This window comes from Tamandua tetradactyla, chromosome 16 (assembly GCF_023851605.1).
Source record: "Tamandua tetradactyla isolate mTamTet1 chromosome 16, mTamTet1.pri, whole genome shotgun sequence".
In the NCBI taxonomy this organism is placed as follows: domain Eukaryota; kingdom Metazoa; phylum Chordata; class Mammalia; order Pilosa; family Myrmecophagidae; genus Tamandua; species Tamandua tetradactyla.
Genome location: NC_135342.1, coordinates 68392372 through 68408091, shown reverse-complemented (window position 1 = coordinate 68408091; position 15720 = coordinate 68392372). Strand labels below are relative to the sequence as shown.

The 15720-nt window shown below is 38.3% G+C and overlaps 1 protein-coding gene across 1 annotated transcript in view; it reads left to right on the top strand.

Moving 5' to 3' along the window:
- The window catches only part of SF3B3 (splicing factor 3b subunit 3), a 51632-nt gene extending 36233 nt beyond the window's left edge, over nt 1–15399 (top strand). Inside the window, exons 18-26 of the mRNA XM_077132987.1 lie at nt 6013–6187; nt 6930–7135; nt 7233–7389; nt 8332–8457; nt 8888–9100; nt 10671–10769; nt 11523–11666; nt 12306–12410; nt 12743–15399. Of these exons, the coding sequence (XP_076989102.1) occupies nt 6013–6187; nt 6930–7135; nt 7233–7389; nt 8332–8457; nt 8888–9100; nt 10671–10769; nt 11523–11666; nt 12306–12410; nt 12743–12883 (1366 nt within the window). The 3' untranslated portion in view covers nt 12884–15399. The remainder of the gene's footprint in view (nt 1–6012; nt 6188–6929; nt 7136–7232; nt 7390–8331; nt 8458–8887; nt 9101–10670; nt 10770–11522; nt 11667–12305; nt 12411–12742) is intronic.
- The last annotated feature ends 321 nt before the right edge of the window (nt 15400–15720 follow it).

Sequence of the window (15720 nt, the reverse complement as noted above, 5' to 3'; positions counted from 1 at the left end):
ATATTGAATATTCTAGTCAAAAGACAGAGATTGGCAGAATGGATAAAAGATGATGACCCAACTATATGCTGTTTATAAGAAACTCACCTTAAATTCAAATTGAACTTCTAGACAGAATATCAGTAAGGAAATAGAGGGCATGAAGATGCTCCAAGCCAACTAGACCTAACAGACATATATAATATATAGAACTCAACAACGGTGGAATATGCATTCTTCTTGAGTGCGTATGGGTCATTCTCCAGGATAGACCATATCTTAGATGTCTCAGTAAATTAAATATTGAAATCATATCTGTATCTTCTCTGACTACAGTGAAATCAAGCTAAAAGTCAGGCAGAAATGGAAAATTCACAAATATATGGAAATTAAACAACATACTCTCAACCAGTAGGTTAAGGAGGGAATCATAAGGGAAATTAGGAAATAATGCAGGCAAATAAAATTGAAAATATAGCATATCAGAACTTATGGGATGCAGCAAAAGCAGTAATACTAAGAGAAAAATTTATAGGTCTAAATGCTTACATTCAAAAAGAAAAATTTCAAATGTAAAACCTAACCTTAAGACAGTGAAAGAACTGGGAAAAGAAGAGCAAAGTAAGTTGAAAGCAAACAGAAAGAAAATACTAAGTTCTTAGAGCAGAAATAAGCAAAATAGAGAATAAAAAAACAGATCTAACAGAGCCAGTAGTTTTTTTTGAAAAAACAATAAAACTAACAAACGTTTAGCTAGACTTATGACAAATAACTAAAATTAGAAATGAAAGGGAGAAATTATTACTGATAATACTTAAAGAAAAATACCATAAGAGGATACTGTGAACAATTGTACATCACCAATTAAAATAGCCAAGATGAAATGGATGGATACCTAAAAATATACAAACCAGATCTCAGCAAACCAATAACTAACAAAGAGATTCAATCAGTAATCATAAACCTCCCAACAAAGAAAAGCCCAGGACATGATGGCTCCACAGGGGAGTTTTACCTAATGTTACAGGAAGAATGTATGTCAATCCTACTCATACTTCCAAAAAATTGAAGAGTTAGAAACAGAACACTCCCTAACTCATTCTTTGAGACCAACATTACCCTCATGCCAAAACCAGATAAAGATAGCGCAAGAAAAGAAAATTACAGACAAACATATCTTATACATCTTGATCAGGTAGACAAACATCTCTTATACATCTTGATCAAGTGGGTTTATCTCATGTATGCAAGGGTAGTTCAACATAAGCTCAGTGTAATAATACACCAAATTAACAGAATAAAGGAAAACAACCACATGAGTATCTCATTTGTTGCAGAAAAAGCATTTGGCAAAAAAAAAAAAAAACAACGTTGGAATAGAAGGAAAGTTCCTCACATGAGAAAGGGTGTATAATGAAAAACCCATAGCTAACTTTATACTTAGTGAAGAAAGACTGAAGGTTTTCCCTCTTAAGATCGGGAATAAGACAAGGATAATTACTATCATCACTGTTATTCAACATTGTACTGGAAGTTCTAACTAGAGCAAGTAGGCAAGAAACAAAGGATGTCCAAATTGGAAGAAAAAACCAAAACTTTTTTAGTTTTATTTGCAGATGACATAATCTTGTAAACAGAAAATCCCGAAAATTCTACAACAGAGCTCAGCAAAGTGGCAGGGTACAAAATCAGCACTCCAAAATCAGTACTGTTTCCATGTGTTAGTAATGAACAATCAGAAGAAGAGATCAAGAAAATTCCATTTATAATTGCAACTAAAAGAACCAGATATCTAGGAATAAATTAACCAGTGACGTAAAAGATTTGTATATAGAAACTATAAAACATTGCTATACTAAATCAAAGAAGACTGAAACTAATGGAAGGACATGTGCATGGATTATAAAATTAAATTTTGTTAAGATGTCAGTTCTACCCAAAGCACTTTATAGATTCAACACAATCCCATTCAAAATTTTAACAATATTCTTTGTAGAAATAGAAAAAAACAGTTGTTAAGTTTATATGGAAGGGTAGGGTGCCCTGAATAGCCAAAGCCATCTTGAAAAAGAAAAAGTTAGAGGACTCACACTTCCTGATCTTTAAACTTGGCAAAGCCACGGTAGAGAATAGCATGGTGTTGACACAAGGGCAAACATACTTAGACCAACTGAATCAATTTGAGACTTCAGGAATCAGCCCTCAGTTTTATGGTCAACTGAGTTTTGACAAGGGCGAAGACTACTCAATTGGGAAAGAATAGTCTCTTCAAAGAATGGTGCTAGGGAAAATGGAACTCCATTTGCAGAAAAATGAAAATGGACCATTACCACACAACATATTAGAAAAACAAAATAAAAATGGATCAAGGACCTAAATATAAGAGCCAGAACTATCATACTCTTAGAAGAAAATGTAGGGAAGCATCTTTAGGACCTTTTGTTAATCAGTGGTTTCTAGACTTTACACCCTAAGCACAAGCCATGCAAGAAAAATTAGGTAAATGGGACCACATCAAAATTAAAAAGTTTTCATGTAACTTTATCCTGAAACTTAAATGGCAACCTACACAATGAAAAAAATATTTGAAAACCACATATCCAATAAGAGCTTAATATCCAGAATATATAAAGACAGCCTTCAACTCAACAGCAATAGACAACCCAATTTAAAAATGGCCAAAGGACTTGAATAGAAGTCCCTCCAAAGAAGATAAACAAATGACCAAAAAGGTGTGCAATATCATTAGCCATTAGGGAAGTACCAATGAGAACCACAATGAAATACCACTCCACTTAGAATGACTACTATTTTTAAAACCAGAAAATTACAAGTATTGGGAGAGGATGTGGAGAAATAATTCATTCATTCCTAATGGGAATGTAAAATGTAACCACTATCAAAGGCAGTTCCTCAGAAAGTTATGTATAGGATTGCCATGTGACCCAGAAATACTGCCTCCAAATATATACCCAAAAGAATTGATAGCCGGGACTCGGATATTTGCACACCTATGTTCATAGCAACATTATTCACAATTACCAAAAGATGTAAGTGATGCATGTGTCCATTAACCAATAAATGTGGTATATACACACACTGGAATAAAATTCAGCTGTAAAAAGGAATGACATTCTGATATATCAGACAATGTAGATGAATCTTGAAGACATTTTGAGTGGAATAAGCTAGACTCAAAAAGACAAATATTGTTTGATGTCACATATATGGATTAAGTAACTCATAGTGTCAGTCTCTAGAATACAGAATATCGGTGTAGGTGGGGTAGGAAATAGGGAGTTAAGGCTTAAAAAATAGTGTTTCTACTTGACTTTGGGACAATGGAAAAGTTTTGGTAATGGATGGTGGTGGTGATGGTAGCACAACACAGTGAATGTAATAGCACTGAATTATATATTTGAATGTAGTTAGGGGAAATTTTAGATTGTATATATGTTGCTAGAATAAATTTTTTAAAAGTCCGTGGAGCTGCCCAATACAGTGAACCCTAGGTTAGATTACAGTTAATAGTACAATTGTAAAAATTTGCTTTCATCAGTTGTAATGAATGTACTAGACCAAGGTGTTAATAGGGTGGCTTATGGGAACCTTGTATTTTATGGATGCTTTTTATATAAACCCTTAGCTTGTCTAATGAAACAAACCAAAGAAACTAGAAATAATTTTCTCTGAATGAGAAGGAGCTGTTTAAAACCTTAAATGAATAGATAGCAGAGTTCTAGGGCTAATAGGCAGCTGTTGGCAGCGATTTGATTTCCCTGGTAAAATGGTAAAGCTTTTCCTTGAGTCTGTAAATAAGAGTTTAACGATTCAGGCAAATAACACTTGCAGTTCATTTTCTAGTTGATACTTTTATGCTGTAAACAGGATAAACCCTACAAATTGAATGCACCTATCGGGTTAGTTATCCTTTCTGTCACAACTCTGTCACAACTTAACTATTTTAACTTTAGGCAAGAATTGTGTACTATCATCTTTTAAATTTTTTCACCTGTGCTACTTTTGCCTAGGAATTTTTTTCTAGCAACTTATTATTTTTCCTTAAATATCTACTTATCTACTTTATATAATAATATTTGAGACCTCACAGTTTGATATTATTTTATTTAATAACAGCTTTATTGAGATATAATCCCCATACCATACAATTCACCTACTTATGTATACAATTCTGTTATTTTTTTCCTATGTTTAAGAGGTGTAACTATCACCGTATTCAGTTTAAAATTTTTCATTATTCCCCAAATTAATCATATCTAATAACAGTCACTCCCCTTTCTCCACATCCCTACCTCTAGGTAACCACTAATCTTTTTCTCTGTGAGTTTATTTATTCTAGACATTTTACGTAAATGAAATCATGCAATATGTGGTCCTTTACAGCTGGCTTCTTTGACTTAGTATAATGTCTTCAAGGTTCGTCCTTGTGGTTATCATTTATCAGTACTTCATTCCATCTTATTACTGATGAATATTCCTTTGTACTACATGCAACTTTTTATTTACCCGTCTAAATTTATCTGTTTCTCTATCAGTTGATGCACATTTGAATTGTTTCCACTTTTTTACTTTTAGGAAATAATGCTATGAACATTCATGTACAAGCCTTTGTGCAGTCATATGTTTTCATTTCTCTTAGATATATTTATCTAGGAGTGGAATTGCCACATCATATTGTAACTCTTATGTTTATTCATTTGAGGAACATTCAGAGTTCCAAAGCAACTCAACATTTTACATGTAAAATTCCGATTTTTTTCAATCCTCAATCAGTTTTGGGCATTTTTCTCTTTCAATAAAATAATCTCTCGCTTTCTATAATTCTGATTAATTGTAGGTTAAATCTCATTCTGTCTTTTCATGCCTTTTACTCTTTTTTTCCTTCATATTTTATCTTCTCTGCTATGTTCTGCTACGTACTCTGCTTGCGTTCTCAAATACATGATCAGATTACTTAATTCCAGACTACTTAAAATAGGTCTTTACCTTCACAGTGATTTCTCTGTGGACCAAATGTCATTTAGTTTTAGGAGATGTGTCACGATTACTGATGAATCATAGGGATGTGAGTTCCTTGGTGGACAAATCTCTTTTTTATTCACTAGAGCATCCCAACGCCTAGCTCAGGGTCCTGGCTAGCGCAAAATAAGTGTCAGTGTATTTTTACATGAGGTGGGAGGATCTGTGTTTCAGTTGAGTGGATAGTTGAATTTTAGAAATACTACTTGTAATGAGTATATATTCTCATTCTTATCAAAAGTTGTTTTAAAAGACTTCTACACCTTTGGCTTAGCAATTCTACTTTCTTGAACTTTTTTAAGCAAAGAACAGTAAAAACCAATATATTTAGTCCTCATGGAGAGATGTAATTGGGTAATGGAAAGGAAAAGAGATTGAAAGTCTATCCTGAATGTCCTGCTTCCTTTTATGAGTGCCATTGACGGTACTGAATGGCATGATCACTTTCCGAGCATCATGTCCTTCAGCCACGCAATTCCCCCTCCCTTCAGGCATTCTGTGTTAGTTTCTCGTGTATCTTTGTTGATATGTTTTATGTATATACTGGTAAACATATGCATATATTCATTTTCTTCCTTTTGAAATAGAGGGCATGTGACGTATACTGTTACTCCATATTTTCTCACTCAACATTATGTCTTGGTATCATTCAATATCAGTACTACATGTCCTCCATATTCTGTTTAATAGCCACCAAGTGTTATTTTCTTTTGTAGATGTATCTTTTTCTTTTTCTTTTCTTTTTTTGTATGCTATATGGTGGTGGTCACATTTCTTTCTTTTTCCATGTGACTGTCCCATTATTGCAGCACCGTTGGTTAAATTATTTTTGGGGGTGGGGGTGGGTGCATGACCCGGGAATCAAACCCAGGTCTCCCTCATGGCAGGCAAGAATTCTACCACTGAACTACCTTTGCACCCCATGGTTGTATCACTTTTAATACCAGTTCCATGTTCTGAGTGGCCCAGTAACTGCCTTGCCTTGTGACTTAGGATTTTGGCATTGGAAAAGCTAGGTGCTGTCTTCAATCAAGTAGCCTTTCCACTGCAGTACACACCCAGAAAATTTGTCATCCATCCTGAGAGTAACAATCTTATCATCATTGAGACTGACCACAATGCCTACACTGAGGCCACAAAGGCTCAGAGGAAGCAGCAGATGGCAGAGGTAATGAGACTGTCATAGGTTAAATTAAAAGATATTTTTGTGAAATTTTTTTGAAAAGTTTTAAGTTTAAGCCACTGTAAATGTAGACGATATTATTTGTTAAAGATTCAGGCTCTTTTCATGTCATTAGAACAGGGCCCTTTGCTGAGTTCTTGGTCTTAGAGGTTTTCCTGTGACCTGGTTTATTCATTATTCAGTGCCCTCTCTGGAACAGAATTCTTTCAGTCCTTGAGCTTCCAAAATAGGCTGTGTTGTATGTTGCCTGAATTCAGGCCCAAGGAAGACAGCTTTCATTTTCCTCACAACCCCAGCCCTTCCCAGAAATCCCAGCAAAAACCAAATAGTCACAACCATGCAGAACCATATCCTACCAGGAAGAGGGGAGACAAGAAATTGTCTTACCATGGGAAATCAGGCTACTTGAGGTAGAAAAATGGTGTTTCTATTTTTATGTTCCTCAGATTGTTAGTCAAGTATTTGCCACAGCTGATGTTAGTTTATCTTAGCACTTTCTGCTGGTACATAATGGGAAAATACCTAATGATATTCCCTTTAGTGATCACCCCCCTTCTCCTTTCCTATATACCACTTCCTTAAATCTTCATTTTCAGAAATCCTGGAATTGGTAGACTTTGCTACTGTGTATTATGAGCTCACCCCAGAGATCTTCCTCCTCTTTACCTGTTTCTTGCCCATAACCCACTTCTGAACACACTGACTCGTCCTTCCTTTTTGGATTTAGGAAATGGTGGAAGCAGCAGGGGAGGATGAACGGGAGCTGGCTGCAGAGATGGCAGCAGCATTCCTCAATGAAAACCTCCCAGAATCTATTTTTGGAGCTCCCAAGGCTGGCAATGGGCAGTGGGCCTCTGTCATCCGAGTGATGAATCCTATTCAGGGGAACACACTGGACCTTGTCCAGCTAGAACAGAATGAGGCAGCTTTTAGGTAAGGATCGCAGGACATTCAGAGTTTTGTCATCTGAAACAGGAATTTTCTGGGATGTGACTAACACCTGTCTGTTTGCTTATTTCTGTATATGCAGTGTGGCTGTCTGCAGGTTCTCCAACACTGGTGATGATTGGTATGTGCTGGTGGGTGTGGCCAAGGACCTGATACTGAACCCTCGATCTGTGGCAGGGGGTTTTGTCTATACTTACAAGCTTGTGAACAATGGAGAGAAACTGGAGTTTTTGCATAAGGTAGGCACCAGCCTGTGGTTCTCCTGGGTCTTAGGTCTCACTGAACTCTCAGCTTTTGCTTTATTTGTGAGTCATGTCTTCTGGTGATGATTTTGGGAGCCAGTTCATTGGTTCTGTTTATCTCGAGAATGTTTAGAAAATGCTGGGGCTCAGGGTTCCAGTGATACCCAAGTTCCTATCCATCAGTCCCATAGGAAGCTTGTGTGCTATCCACCCACGGCAAGGAGATGCATACTGAATTGGCCCCTTGTTTACTAGCCTTACTAAGCAGTCAGCAATTTGTAGCAAATTCAGCAATTCTAAAGAATTAATATGCTACTCCACGTTGGCAATACATAAATTATGACTTCTCTAGCCATATCAAACATGAGTGTCCTCTGGGAAATAATGAATTCACAGGCCCTTCTTTGTGTTCAATTGTCTGTCCCTTAGAACTAAGATCTAGATTGTGTCAACAGAAATAAGGTCTGAGTAGTTATTTCCTTCTAAATTTTAATTTCAAATGATTTAACCCATTATTAGTAGGAAAGGGCTAATTTCTGAGCTACAGAAGATACAATAAATGAATGTCTCAACTTTTTGCACTCTACCTCCTTCAACACTTTTCACTAACATTCTTTTCCTATCTTCCACAAACAGCAGTATCTTCTTAGATATTGAAGCTTCACTGTTATTTGATAGAGCCAGTTAAACCAAACACAGGCTCTAGGGCAGCATTCATTACGCCATTTGTTGGGTGAAAAGTGATGTGTGGGGCCTGTTTGCCCAAATAGCCTGTGTTTCATAGTCTGCTGAATGCATGGTTTATTTCTCCAATGAGCAAAAGCTTCTTAGCTGCCTTATTGCCAGATGTCCAAGGAATTAATTTCTGGGCAAAGGGATTGGGGCTAGTGTCTGTCTATATATTCTTATAATAGTTGTATTACCTTTTTTTCCTCAAAGACTCCAGTGGAAGAGGTCCCTGCCGCCATTGCTCCATTCCAGGGGAGGGTGTTGATTGGTGTGGGGAAGCTTTTGCGTGTCTATGACCTGGGGAAGAAGAAGTTACTCCGAAAGTGTGAAAACAAGGTAAATGTGCTGGTAGAGGGGGGCTAGGTTCTAGCTGATGAGACAGAAGAAAACAATTGGCAGGGTAAAGACCATCAACTGTTAAGAATCATAGGTCTTTGTTAGGACTGTGTTGTAGTCCCTTAACTCTAGGCTCAAAATTAGCCCTTGGGACTTGAGAAGGGCAAGAGTGGGGCAAGCTTCTTTAAACCAAGAACCAGATTTCTAGCCTATTTGCTTATAGAAGGAATTTAAATCTGAGAGTTAGGCTTTTATTTCCACTACTTTAAAAACTAGTGCTTTTCTCTGCCTTCTAGATATTTATTACCGACTGATACTTTTTGATGTTTGCCATTCTTTCAGACCTTATATATATTACTGTCAGGGAAAACTGGACTTTTTGTGGGTTCTCTACTACAAGGTTCTATCCATTGCTGCCTTTGTTTCCCAGCACATCGCCAATTACATCTCTGGGATCCAGACTATTGGGCACAGGGTAATTGTGTCTGACGTCCAAGAAAGTTTCATATGGGTCCGCTACAAGCGTAATGAGAACCAGCTCATCATCTTCGCTGATGATACCTACCCACGATGGGTCACTACAGCTAGCCTCCTTGACTATGACACTGTAGCTGGGGCGGACAAGTTTGGCAACATTTGTGTGGTGAGTTGATGTTTTTAAGAAAGTTGGCTCAGTTTGTTATGGGTCCAGGATTATGATCTCTAATACATAAAGTAAAATGAGGTATATAACTCCATTTTCATAAAGCTAACACCAAAAAGAAATTTTTGTGTTCTTCAAGCTTCTTACCATCCTTTTGAATCTCCCCCTCCGCTGTTCACATCCACTCCCTCATGTAATGTGATTTAATAATGATAGGTTTAGATTGAGCTAAGGACTAATGTTTGTATTTTTATGTTTTCTTCAAATTTTTACTTGTCTTTTTTTTTTTTAACTTTTTTTATTGTATAATAAAAGCAAAGAAAAAAAGCAATATAATGTTCTGGGAAATGATCATGATGACGAATATGCAACTATGTGATGATATTGTGAATTGCTGAGTGTATGTGTTGGGAATGTTTGTGTTTCTTGTAATTTTTTTTAATTAATAAAAAAAAAGAAAAAAAGCAATAATTTTCAAAGCACTCTACAACAACTAGTTATAGAACAGATTCCAGAGTATGTCATGGGCTACCATTCCCTCATCTCAGATTTTTCCTTCTAGCTACTCCAGAGCACTGGAGGCTAGAGGAATATTTTTTTAATCATCACAATCAACTTTCCCCCCCTCTTTTGTGGAAAATAACATATATGCAAAACAATACATTTCAAAGCACATTGCAACAATTAGTTGGAATGGCTTACAGTTTCACTATTTTAGGTTTTTACTTCTTGCTGCTTTAAGATACTGGAGACTAAAAGAAGTATTAGTATAATGATTCAGCAGTCATACTCATTTGTTAAACCTTACCTTCTTTGTATGTATAACTCTACCATCACCTTTGATCTTTCTCCCACTCTTGAGGGGTATTTGGGCTATGCCCATTCTGAATTTTTCATGTTGGAAGGGGCTGTCGATAATATGGATTCTGGAAAGTTATCCTAGTGCATGGAACCTTTGTAGAATCTTATGTATCGCCCTAGGTGTTCTTTAGGATTGGCTAGAATGGTTTTGGTTGGGACAAGTTATGGTTGGTAGCAATGTCTAACTGAAGCTTGCGTAAGAGTGACCTCCAGAGTAGCCTCTTGACTCTTTTTGAACTCTCTTAGCCAATGATACCTTGTTTGTTAGCTTTTCTACCCTTTTGGTCAGGGTGGTATTGTTGATCCCACAGTGCCAGGACTAGACTCATCCCTGGGAGTCATTTCCCATGCTGCCAGGGAGACATGCCACAGGAGAGAGGGCAGTGATTTCAGTTGCAGAGTTGGGCTTAGAGAGGTCACATCAGAGCAACAAAAGAGGTTTTACTTGTCATTAAAAGCCTGATCTGACCTCTCTTGTTTATGTCCTGTGGACTTGGTTTTTGCTTTTGGCTGTATTAGACCCTTGCTCATGGGTTCATTCTCTTTGGGGTTTCTTACTTCTCAGAAACAGTTCCTGCCCATCAGTATAGGTACAGGAGACTTGGGCTCAGGCCACTGCCTGGGTGGTACCCTAGGCTTGCTTGCAAGGTCTTAGAGTAAACCGTGTTGCTTAGTGGCCAGCCCTGTGAATTTTGTCATTTACTTGTAGGTGAGGCTTCCACCTAATACCAATGATGAGGTGGATGAGGATCCCACAGGAAACAAAGCCCTGTGGGACCGGGGCTTGCTCAACGGTGCCTCACAGAAGGTAAGATTCCATAAGTGGTGAGTAGGGGGTGAGGGTGCAAAGGAGAACTCTTAGTCTGCATTTAGAACGTTCTCTATTTTTCTTATTAAAAGAAACATATTTTTAGGGAATTAGGCACAGAATACTGATTATGCTCATTGTTTTCCCATGCATGGTCCTTCCTTGAAAATTCCTAAGCAGACGGTATATAGCCCATGAGGGCAGATGGATGGATGCTGGGTTTGATACAAATGACCATCACTATCCCATTTTTATCCCACCTATTCAATATGTAAAATGGAAAATTTGGGGAAACATTTTATCAGTCAGTATAAAGTCTTTCTGAAGAGTAGTGATTGTACAAGTTCATTTCTAGTGTAAATAGCTGTTTTCCGAGCTGTTGTCCTAGATTTATGCTTCTCCTATAGACATTCATTTCTTTAATAGACTCTTTCCAGACTTAGAAAAATAGAGTTCAGGCCTACTAATTGCTGTTTTTTATAATTTCTGTAATTTCCAAATTTACAAACTTGGTAATTAACAAAAGCAGTTTTAGATGGTAATTGCTTATCAGAAATGATCCAACTTCAGTATATTTGTAAGCTATTAAACTTTTAAGTAATGATGAGAATTTTTTAAGTATTTTAAAGTCTTCATAATGTTTGAATATTAAAAGATGGTGAAATCTGCCTTTTGGTGGCACTGCTTGCTCCTGAGAATCCAGAAGAGACTCCTGAAGACACATGCAGTTATTAGTCTGTTTTCGACTTGCAGGCAGAGGTGATCATGAACTACCACGTGGGGGAAACAGTGCTGTCGTTACAGAAGACCACACTGATTCCTGGAGGCTCTGAATCGCTTGTCTACACCACCTTGTCAGGAGGAATTGGCATCCTCGTCCCTTTCACTTCCCATGAGGTAAAAGCTAGCTCCCACACTACTCTGACCTTCATCTTCCCAAGGTTGTTTCTTGGTGCTGAGTCTGCCCGAGAGAGCGTAGCATTTGTCCCCATCTGTAGCTAAGAGTGTTCTAGAAATTTTGTATATCACTTAGAAGTGTCTTAGCAGATAAGAATCCTGATTTTGATTCCCGGGAGAAACCATCATTACATTGTACTAGGATTTGGTTTAGTCCTGATGTAGTTAACAAGGTTAGTCTAAGACCAGCGCCCTAGAACCAAACCCCACAGACTAGAAATGATGGGATGTGTTTATTGGATGGTTTGCTACATAGAGGTAACTCTAGGTTTAGCTAAGATTAATTTGTGTCATTTCATCCACAGAAACTGGGATCAGGAATCTGATCTCACATACCACTCTTTTTATTTCATATGGCATTCTCTCAGGTACTGCAATTACCGTGAGGTTCCATTTTTTTTTTTAGCTATCCTATCTTAGCAGGAAAATCTGTAGTCATTAGAAGACTGGTATTTACCATCTCTTTCCTGGTAAAAAAATAATCAATGGCTTGTTTGTCATCGTGCTTCTGGAAACCATAGACTAGTAGTTGAAGTCATTGTTTTCTCTTACTGATGGATTATTTATTTCTTCCTCCAGGACCATGACTTCTTCCAGCATGTGGAAATGCACCTAAGGTCTGAGCATCCCCCTCTCTGTGGGCGGGACCATCTCAGTTTTCGTTCGTACTACTTCCCTGTTAAGGTGCGTTTTTTCGGGGGGTGGAGGGGTGGGGTTCTTGGTTAAAGAAAAAGATCCTCAACCCATTCAACCGGTCTTTTTTCTGGTCCTTTATCTATTAAAAATCAGAACAGTTCTAAAGGAGTGGATTAATGGAGACAGTGATGAGGGAGGGTGATGTTTAGCGATATTCAGAGAAAAGACTTTATATAGTTCTTGCTAATCTCAGCTCTAGGTTACCAGCAAAGATCAATTTAGAATTGTGTTCCTACCTCTACAAATGAGGTTTAAGTATCTGGGAGAGAATAAAAAGCACTGCTTTTTTATCTAACTTTTTTCCATTTTCTATTTATTAGAATGTGATTGATGGAGACCTCTGTGAGCAGTTCAACTCCATGGAGCCAAACAAACAAAAGAACGTCTCTGAAGAATTGGACCGGACCCCACCTGAGGTGTCCAAGAAGCTTGAGGATATCCGAACCCGTTACGCCTTCTGACCCTTTCCTTTACTGATGGTTCTTGCCAGAGACTCTGTATTTTGTTTCCCACCACCACCACCACTTGGCTCTGAACCCATATGGACAAAGGGTGGCTGGATAATTATGACTTTGCAATATTAAAGCCAATAGCTCTTCCCATCAACTTCCCCTGAAATGACTGATTTCCCCTAAAGTTGGCACAGATTTTACTACATTTCTCCCTGTCTGGTACACAATACATTGCCCCAGGTTCCAGAATGGAATAGGTGTCCCCTTTTCCCCAAAGCTGCTCTCTGCATTGAAAATTCATGGCTCTTGTGTAGTTTTGTATGCACCTCTAATTTTTAACTAGTTTTCCCATAAATACAGTTTCGTACAATGTTACGTTTATGGGAGAGAAGGGGGCAAGCTAAAGTGGGGACCAGGTTGGGTAGTATAACTGGAGTTCTGCCACTCTGGAACCTAAGCAGAAATACAAACCTAGTTTTTAAGGTGGTTGGCGTCTGTGTCTTTTTGGGAGGGAGAATTTGGATGGGAGATTCGGACTTGAGTCAACAGGAAGAACAGAGTATAGTACTTGCTTGGACTTTGGTATCCCTGTAGCCTCCCCTCCCAACACTGATGATTCTTTGGCTTTTTGTAGCCCTTTCTGCTATGTAGCTGGAATGTAATCACCACGTGAGGACCCATACCTCTTTCCTTTGGATATTGAAAACTAGCTGATTTATCCTCCCCTGCTTATCCTCCTCCTACTTTTGGGTCTTGGAATGAAGAGTTTGGTGTAAATATCCACCGTGGTGGTCTTTATTTCAGCGTATGCTCCCTTCACTTATCCAGATCCTAAAATGATCTTTTACCATGACTACTAAGGTGGGTCAATAAGGACAGATAAACCAGAGACTCACCTTGGGAACAAAGTCAATGCATGTGCGTCCTGTTTAAAGGGGGCCTGATTTTTATGCTGCAGACATCTTGGGCAGGGTTCTTATTGATCTGGGAGTATGAGGAGGGAGCACTAGGAGCTACAGGTGGCTTTGTCTCAGAATTATTCCAGTCTGTACCTGAGAATGTTGCCTCCCTCCTCCTCCTGCCTAGCTGTATGGGAAGCCTAGAAGACAGACAGCCTATAAGGCAGTTCCTTAGATTTAGTGAACCTGCAGTATGCCTGACCTCACTGCCTTTCTCAGAACTACATAAAGTAAAAAGTTATTTGCATATGAGCTTGGCCACTTTGTATTGAGCAGATTCTCTCTGGCTAGCACTGAGTTAGAATCTGAAATGGAGATTAGATGCAATCTTTGAGTCCAAATTGTTTACTGTCTGTTGGAGAAAGGGTTTCTTGCTATCTCCTGGGACTAAGTAGCTCTTTAATCATGACTTGGCTTTTACATGAGTGAATAAAGAGACCCAAGTTTTACCAAGAATAGAATTCCCAATAGCACTTTTCTTTCCCCTTTGGCTTGTGAATTCTTACAGTAGACAGTACTTCTAAGTTGGATTTGGAAAGCCTAATTCCAGGGCCTATTTTTCCTATGGTCCCCACTTAAATGCATTTTGTTTAATCTGAAGTTCTATGATGTTGACATGCAATAGCCTGAGAAACTTGGTGGCTCCTTGTTCCTAGTCTCTTTCCTGTCCATTTGGCTAAAATATTCATCATTCTTCCTGTAGTTGTAGAGGATTTAAGTACAGAGTTGGGGAAATAACATTATTGAATTTGTGTGACTATCAGTTCTCTGCAAAAGGAAAGGCTCTGGCAAATGATAATTCAGGAGTGTGTAGGCACAGGGTATTAGACTTGAATCTGTTGGAAACAGAATTTTGTCTTGTTCATGGCTGATGCTTCAGGACCTACAAAGGCGTTAGAAATACTTAGTGATTGGAAGGAGGCTAGCTTAAAAATCCTATCGTAGGCGTTAAAGGGACCTAATCAACTCCTGCGATTTGGTTGAGCACCGAAATATATAAGGAGCTCTTTCTAGCCTTACAAAATGTATCAGAGGCTGCTTTGAAACTCAGAAGGGATAATGTCAAGTCACTGAGTGAGGCATTTGCACTCGTTATTAGCTTTGCTCTCATCATCTTCTGTTAAGTCCATGCAGTTTGGGTCTAAGAAAGTACTAAAAAGTTTCTAGCTTCCTCAGCTTTCTCTTGACCTCGTAGGCAGAGGTTGTGCAGATGTTGTTTCCTTTGGAAGATGTCTTGCCAAGAAAAGCATTCTTTGGGGGTGGGGGTGGGGGTGTCTAAGATGGACTGTGGATGGAATGTTGCTTTTCTTGGTTTATATAAATGTATTGCTAGCAAGACAGTTGCCAGGGCTAGAAAGGCTCTCTAGGAGTTCACTCACCTCCTAGGCAGCGAGCTGTTCTCCAGAAGGCTCGCTGCTCCCAGGACTCTGCAGACTTTCTTGAGCTCATTTAGAGGGAAGGGAGAAGCGTTGGGATGCATTTTTTAGATGGGATCAACGTGACTTTCAAGTTTTTATAATTCTTGAATTATCTTTGTAATTTAAAATAAAAAATGTTATTAGTTTACTTGATTCATCTCCTTGCTTGTTTGCTAATGGAATTTTATATATGAATATTTTACGTTTATTGTACCCTTAAAATTATTTTTCTGGGGCTATATCCAGAGCTCAGAAGAACCATCTTGCTGAAATCAATCCTTGTCTAAAAAAATTACAGTGTGGGGTGGGGGGACAGATGACTCACTCTGGAGTATATGGTAGGGGATCATCAAACACCTGTTTGGTCAGCGGTTGGTTTACATTTGCGTATTTAATGGCCCAGCATGCAGGGCTCCCATGAACTCTGAAATCAGCAGATATAGGCTACACAGCATTCAAGGCATGTCCA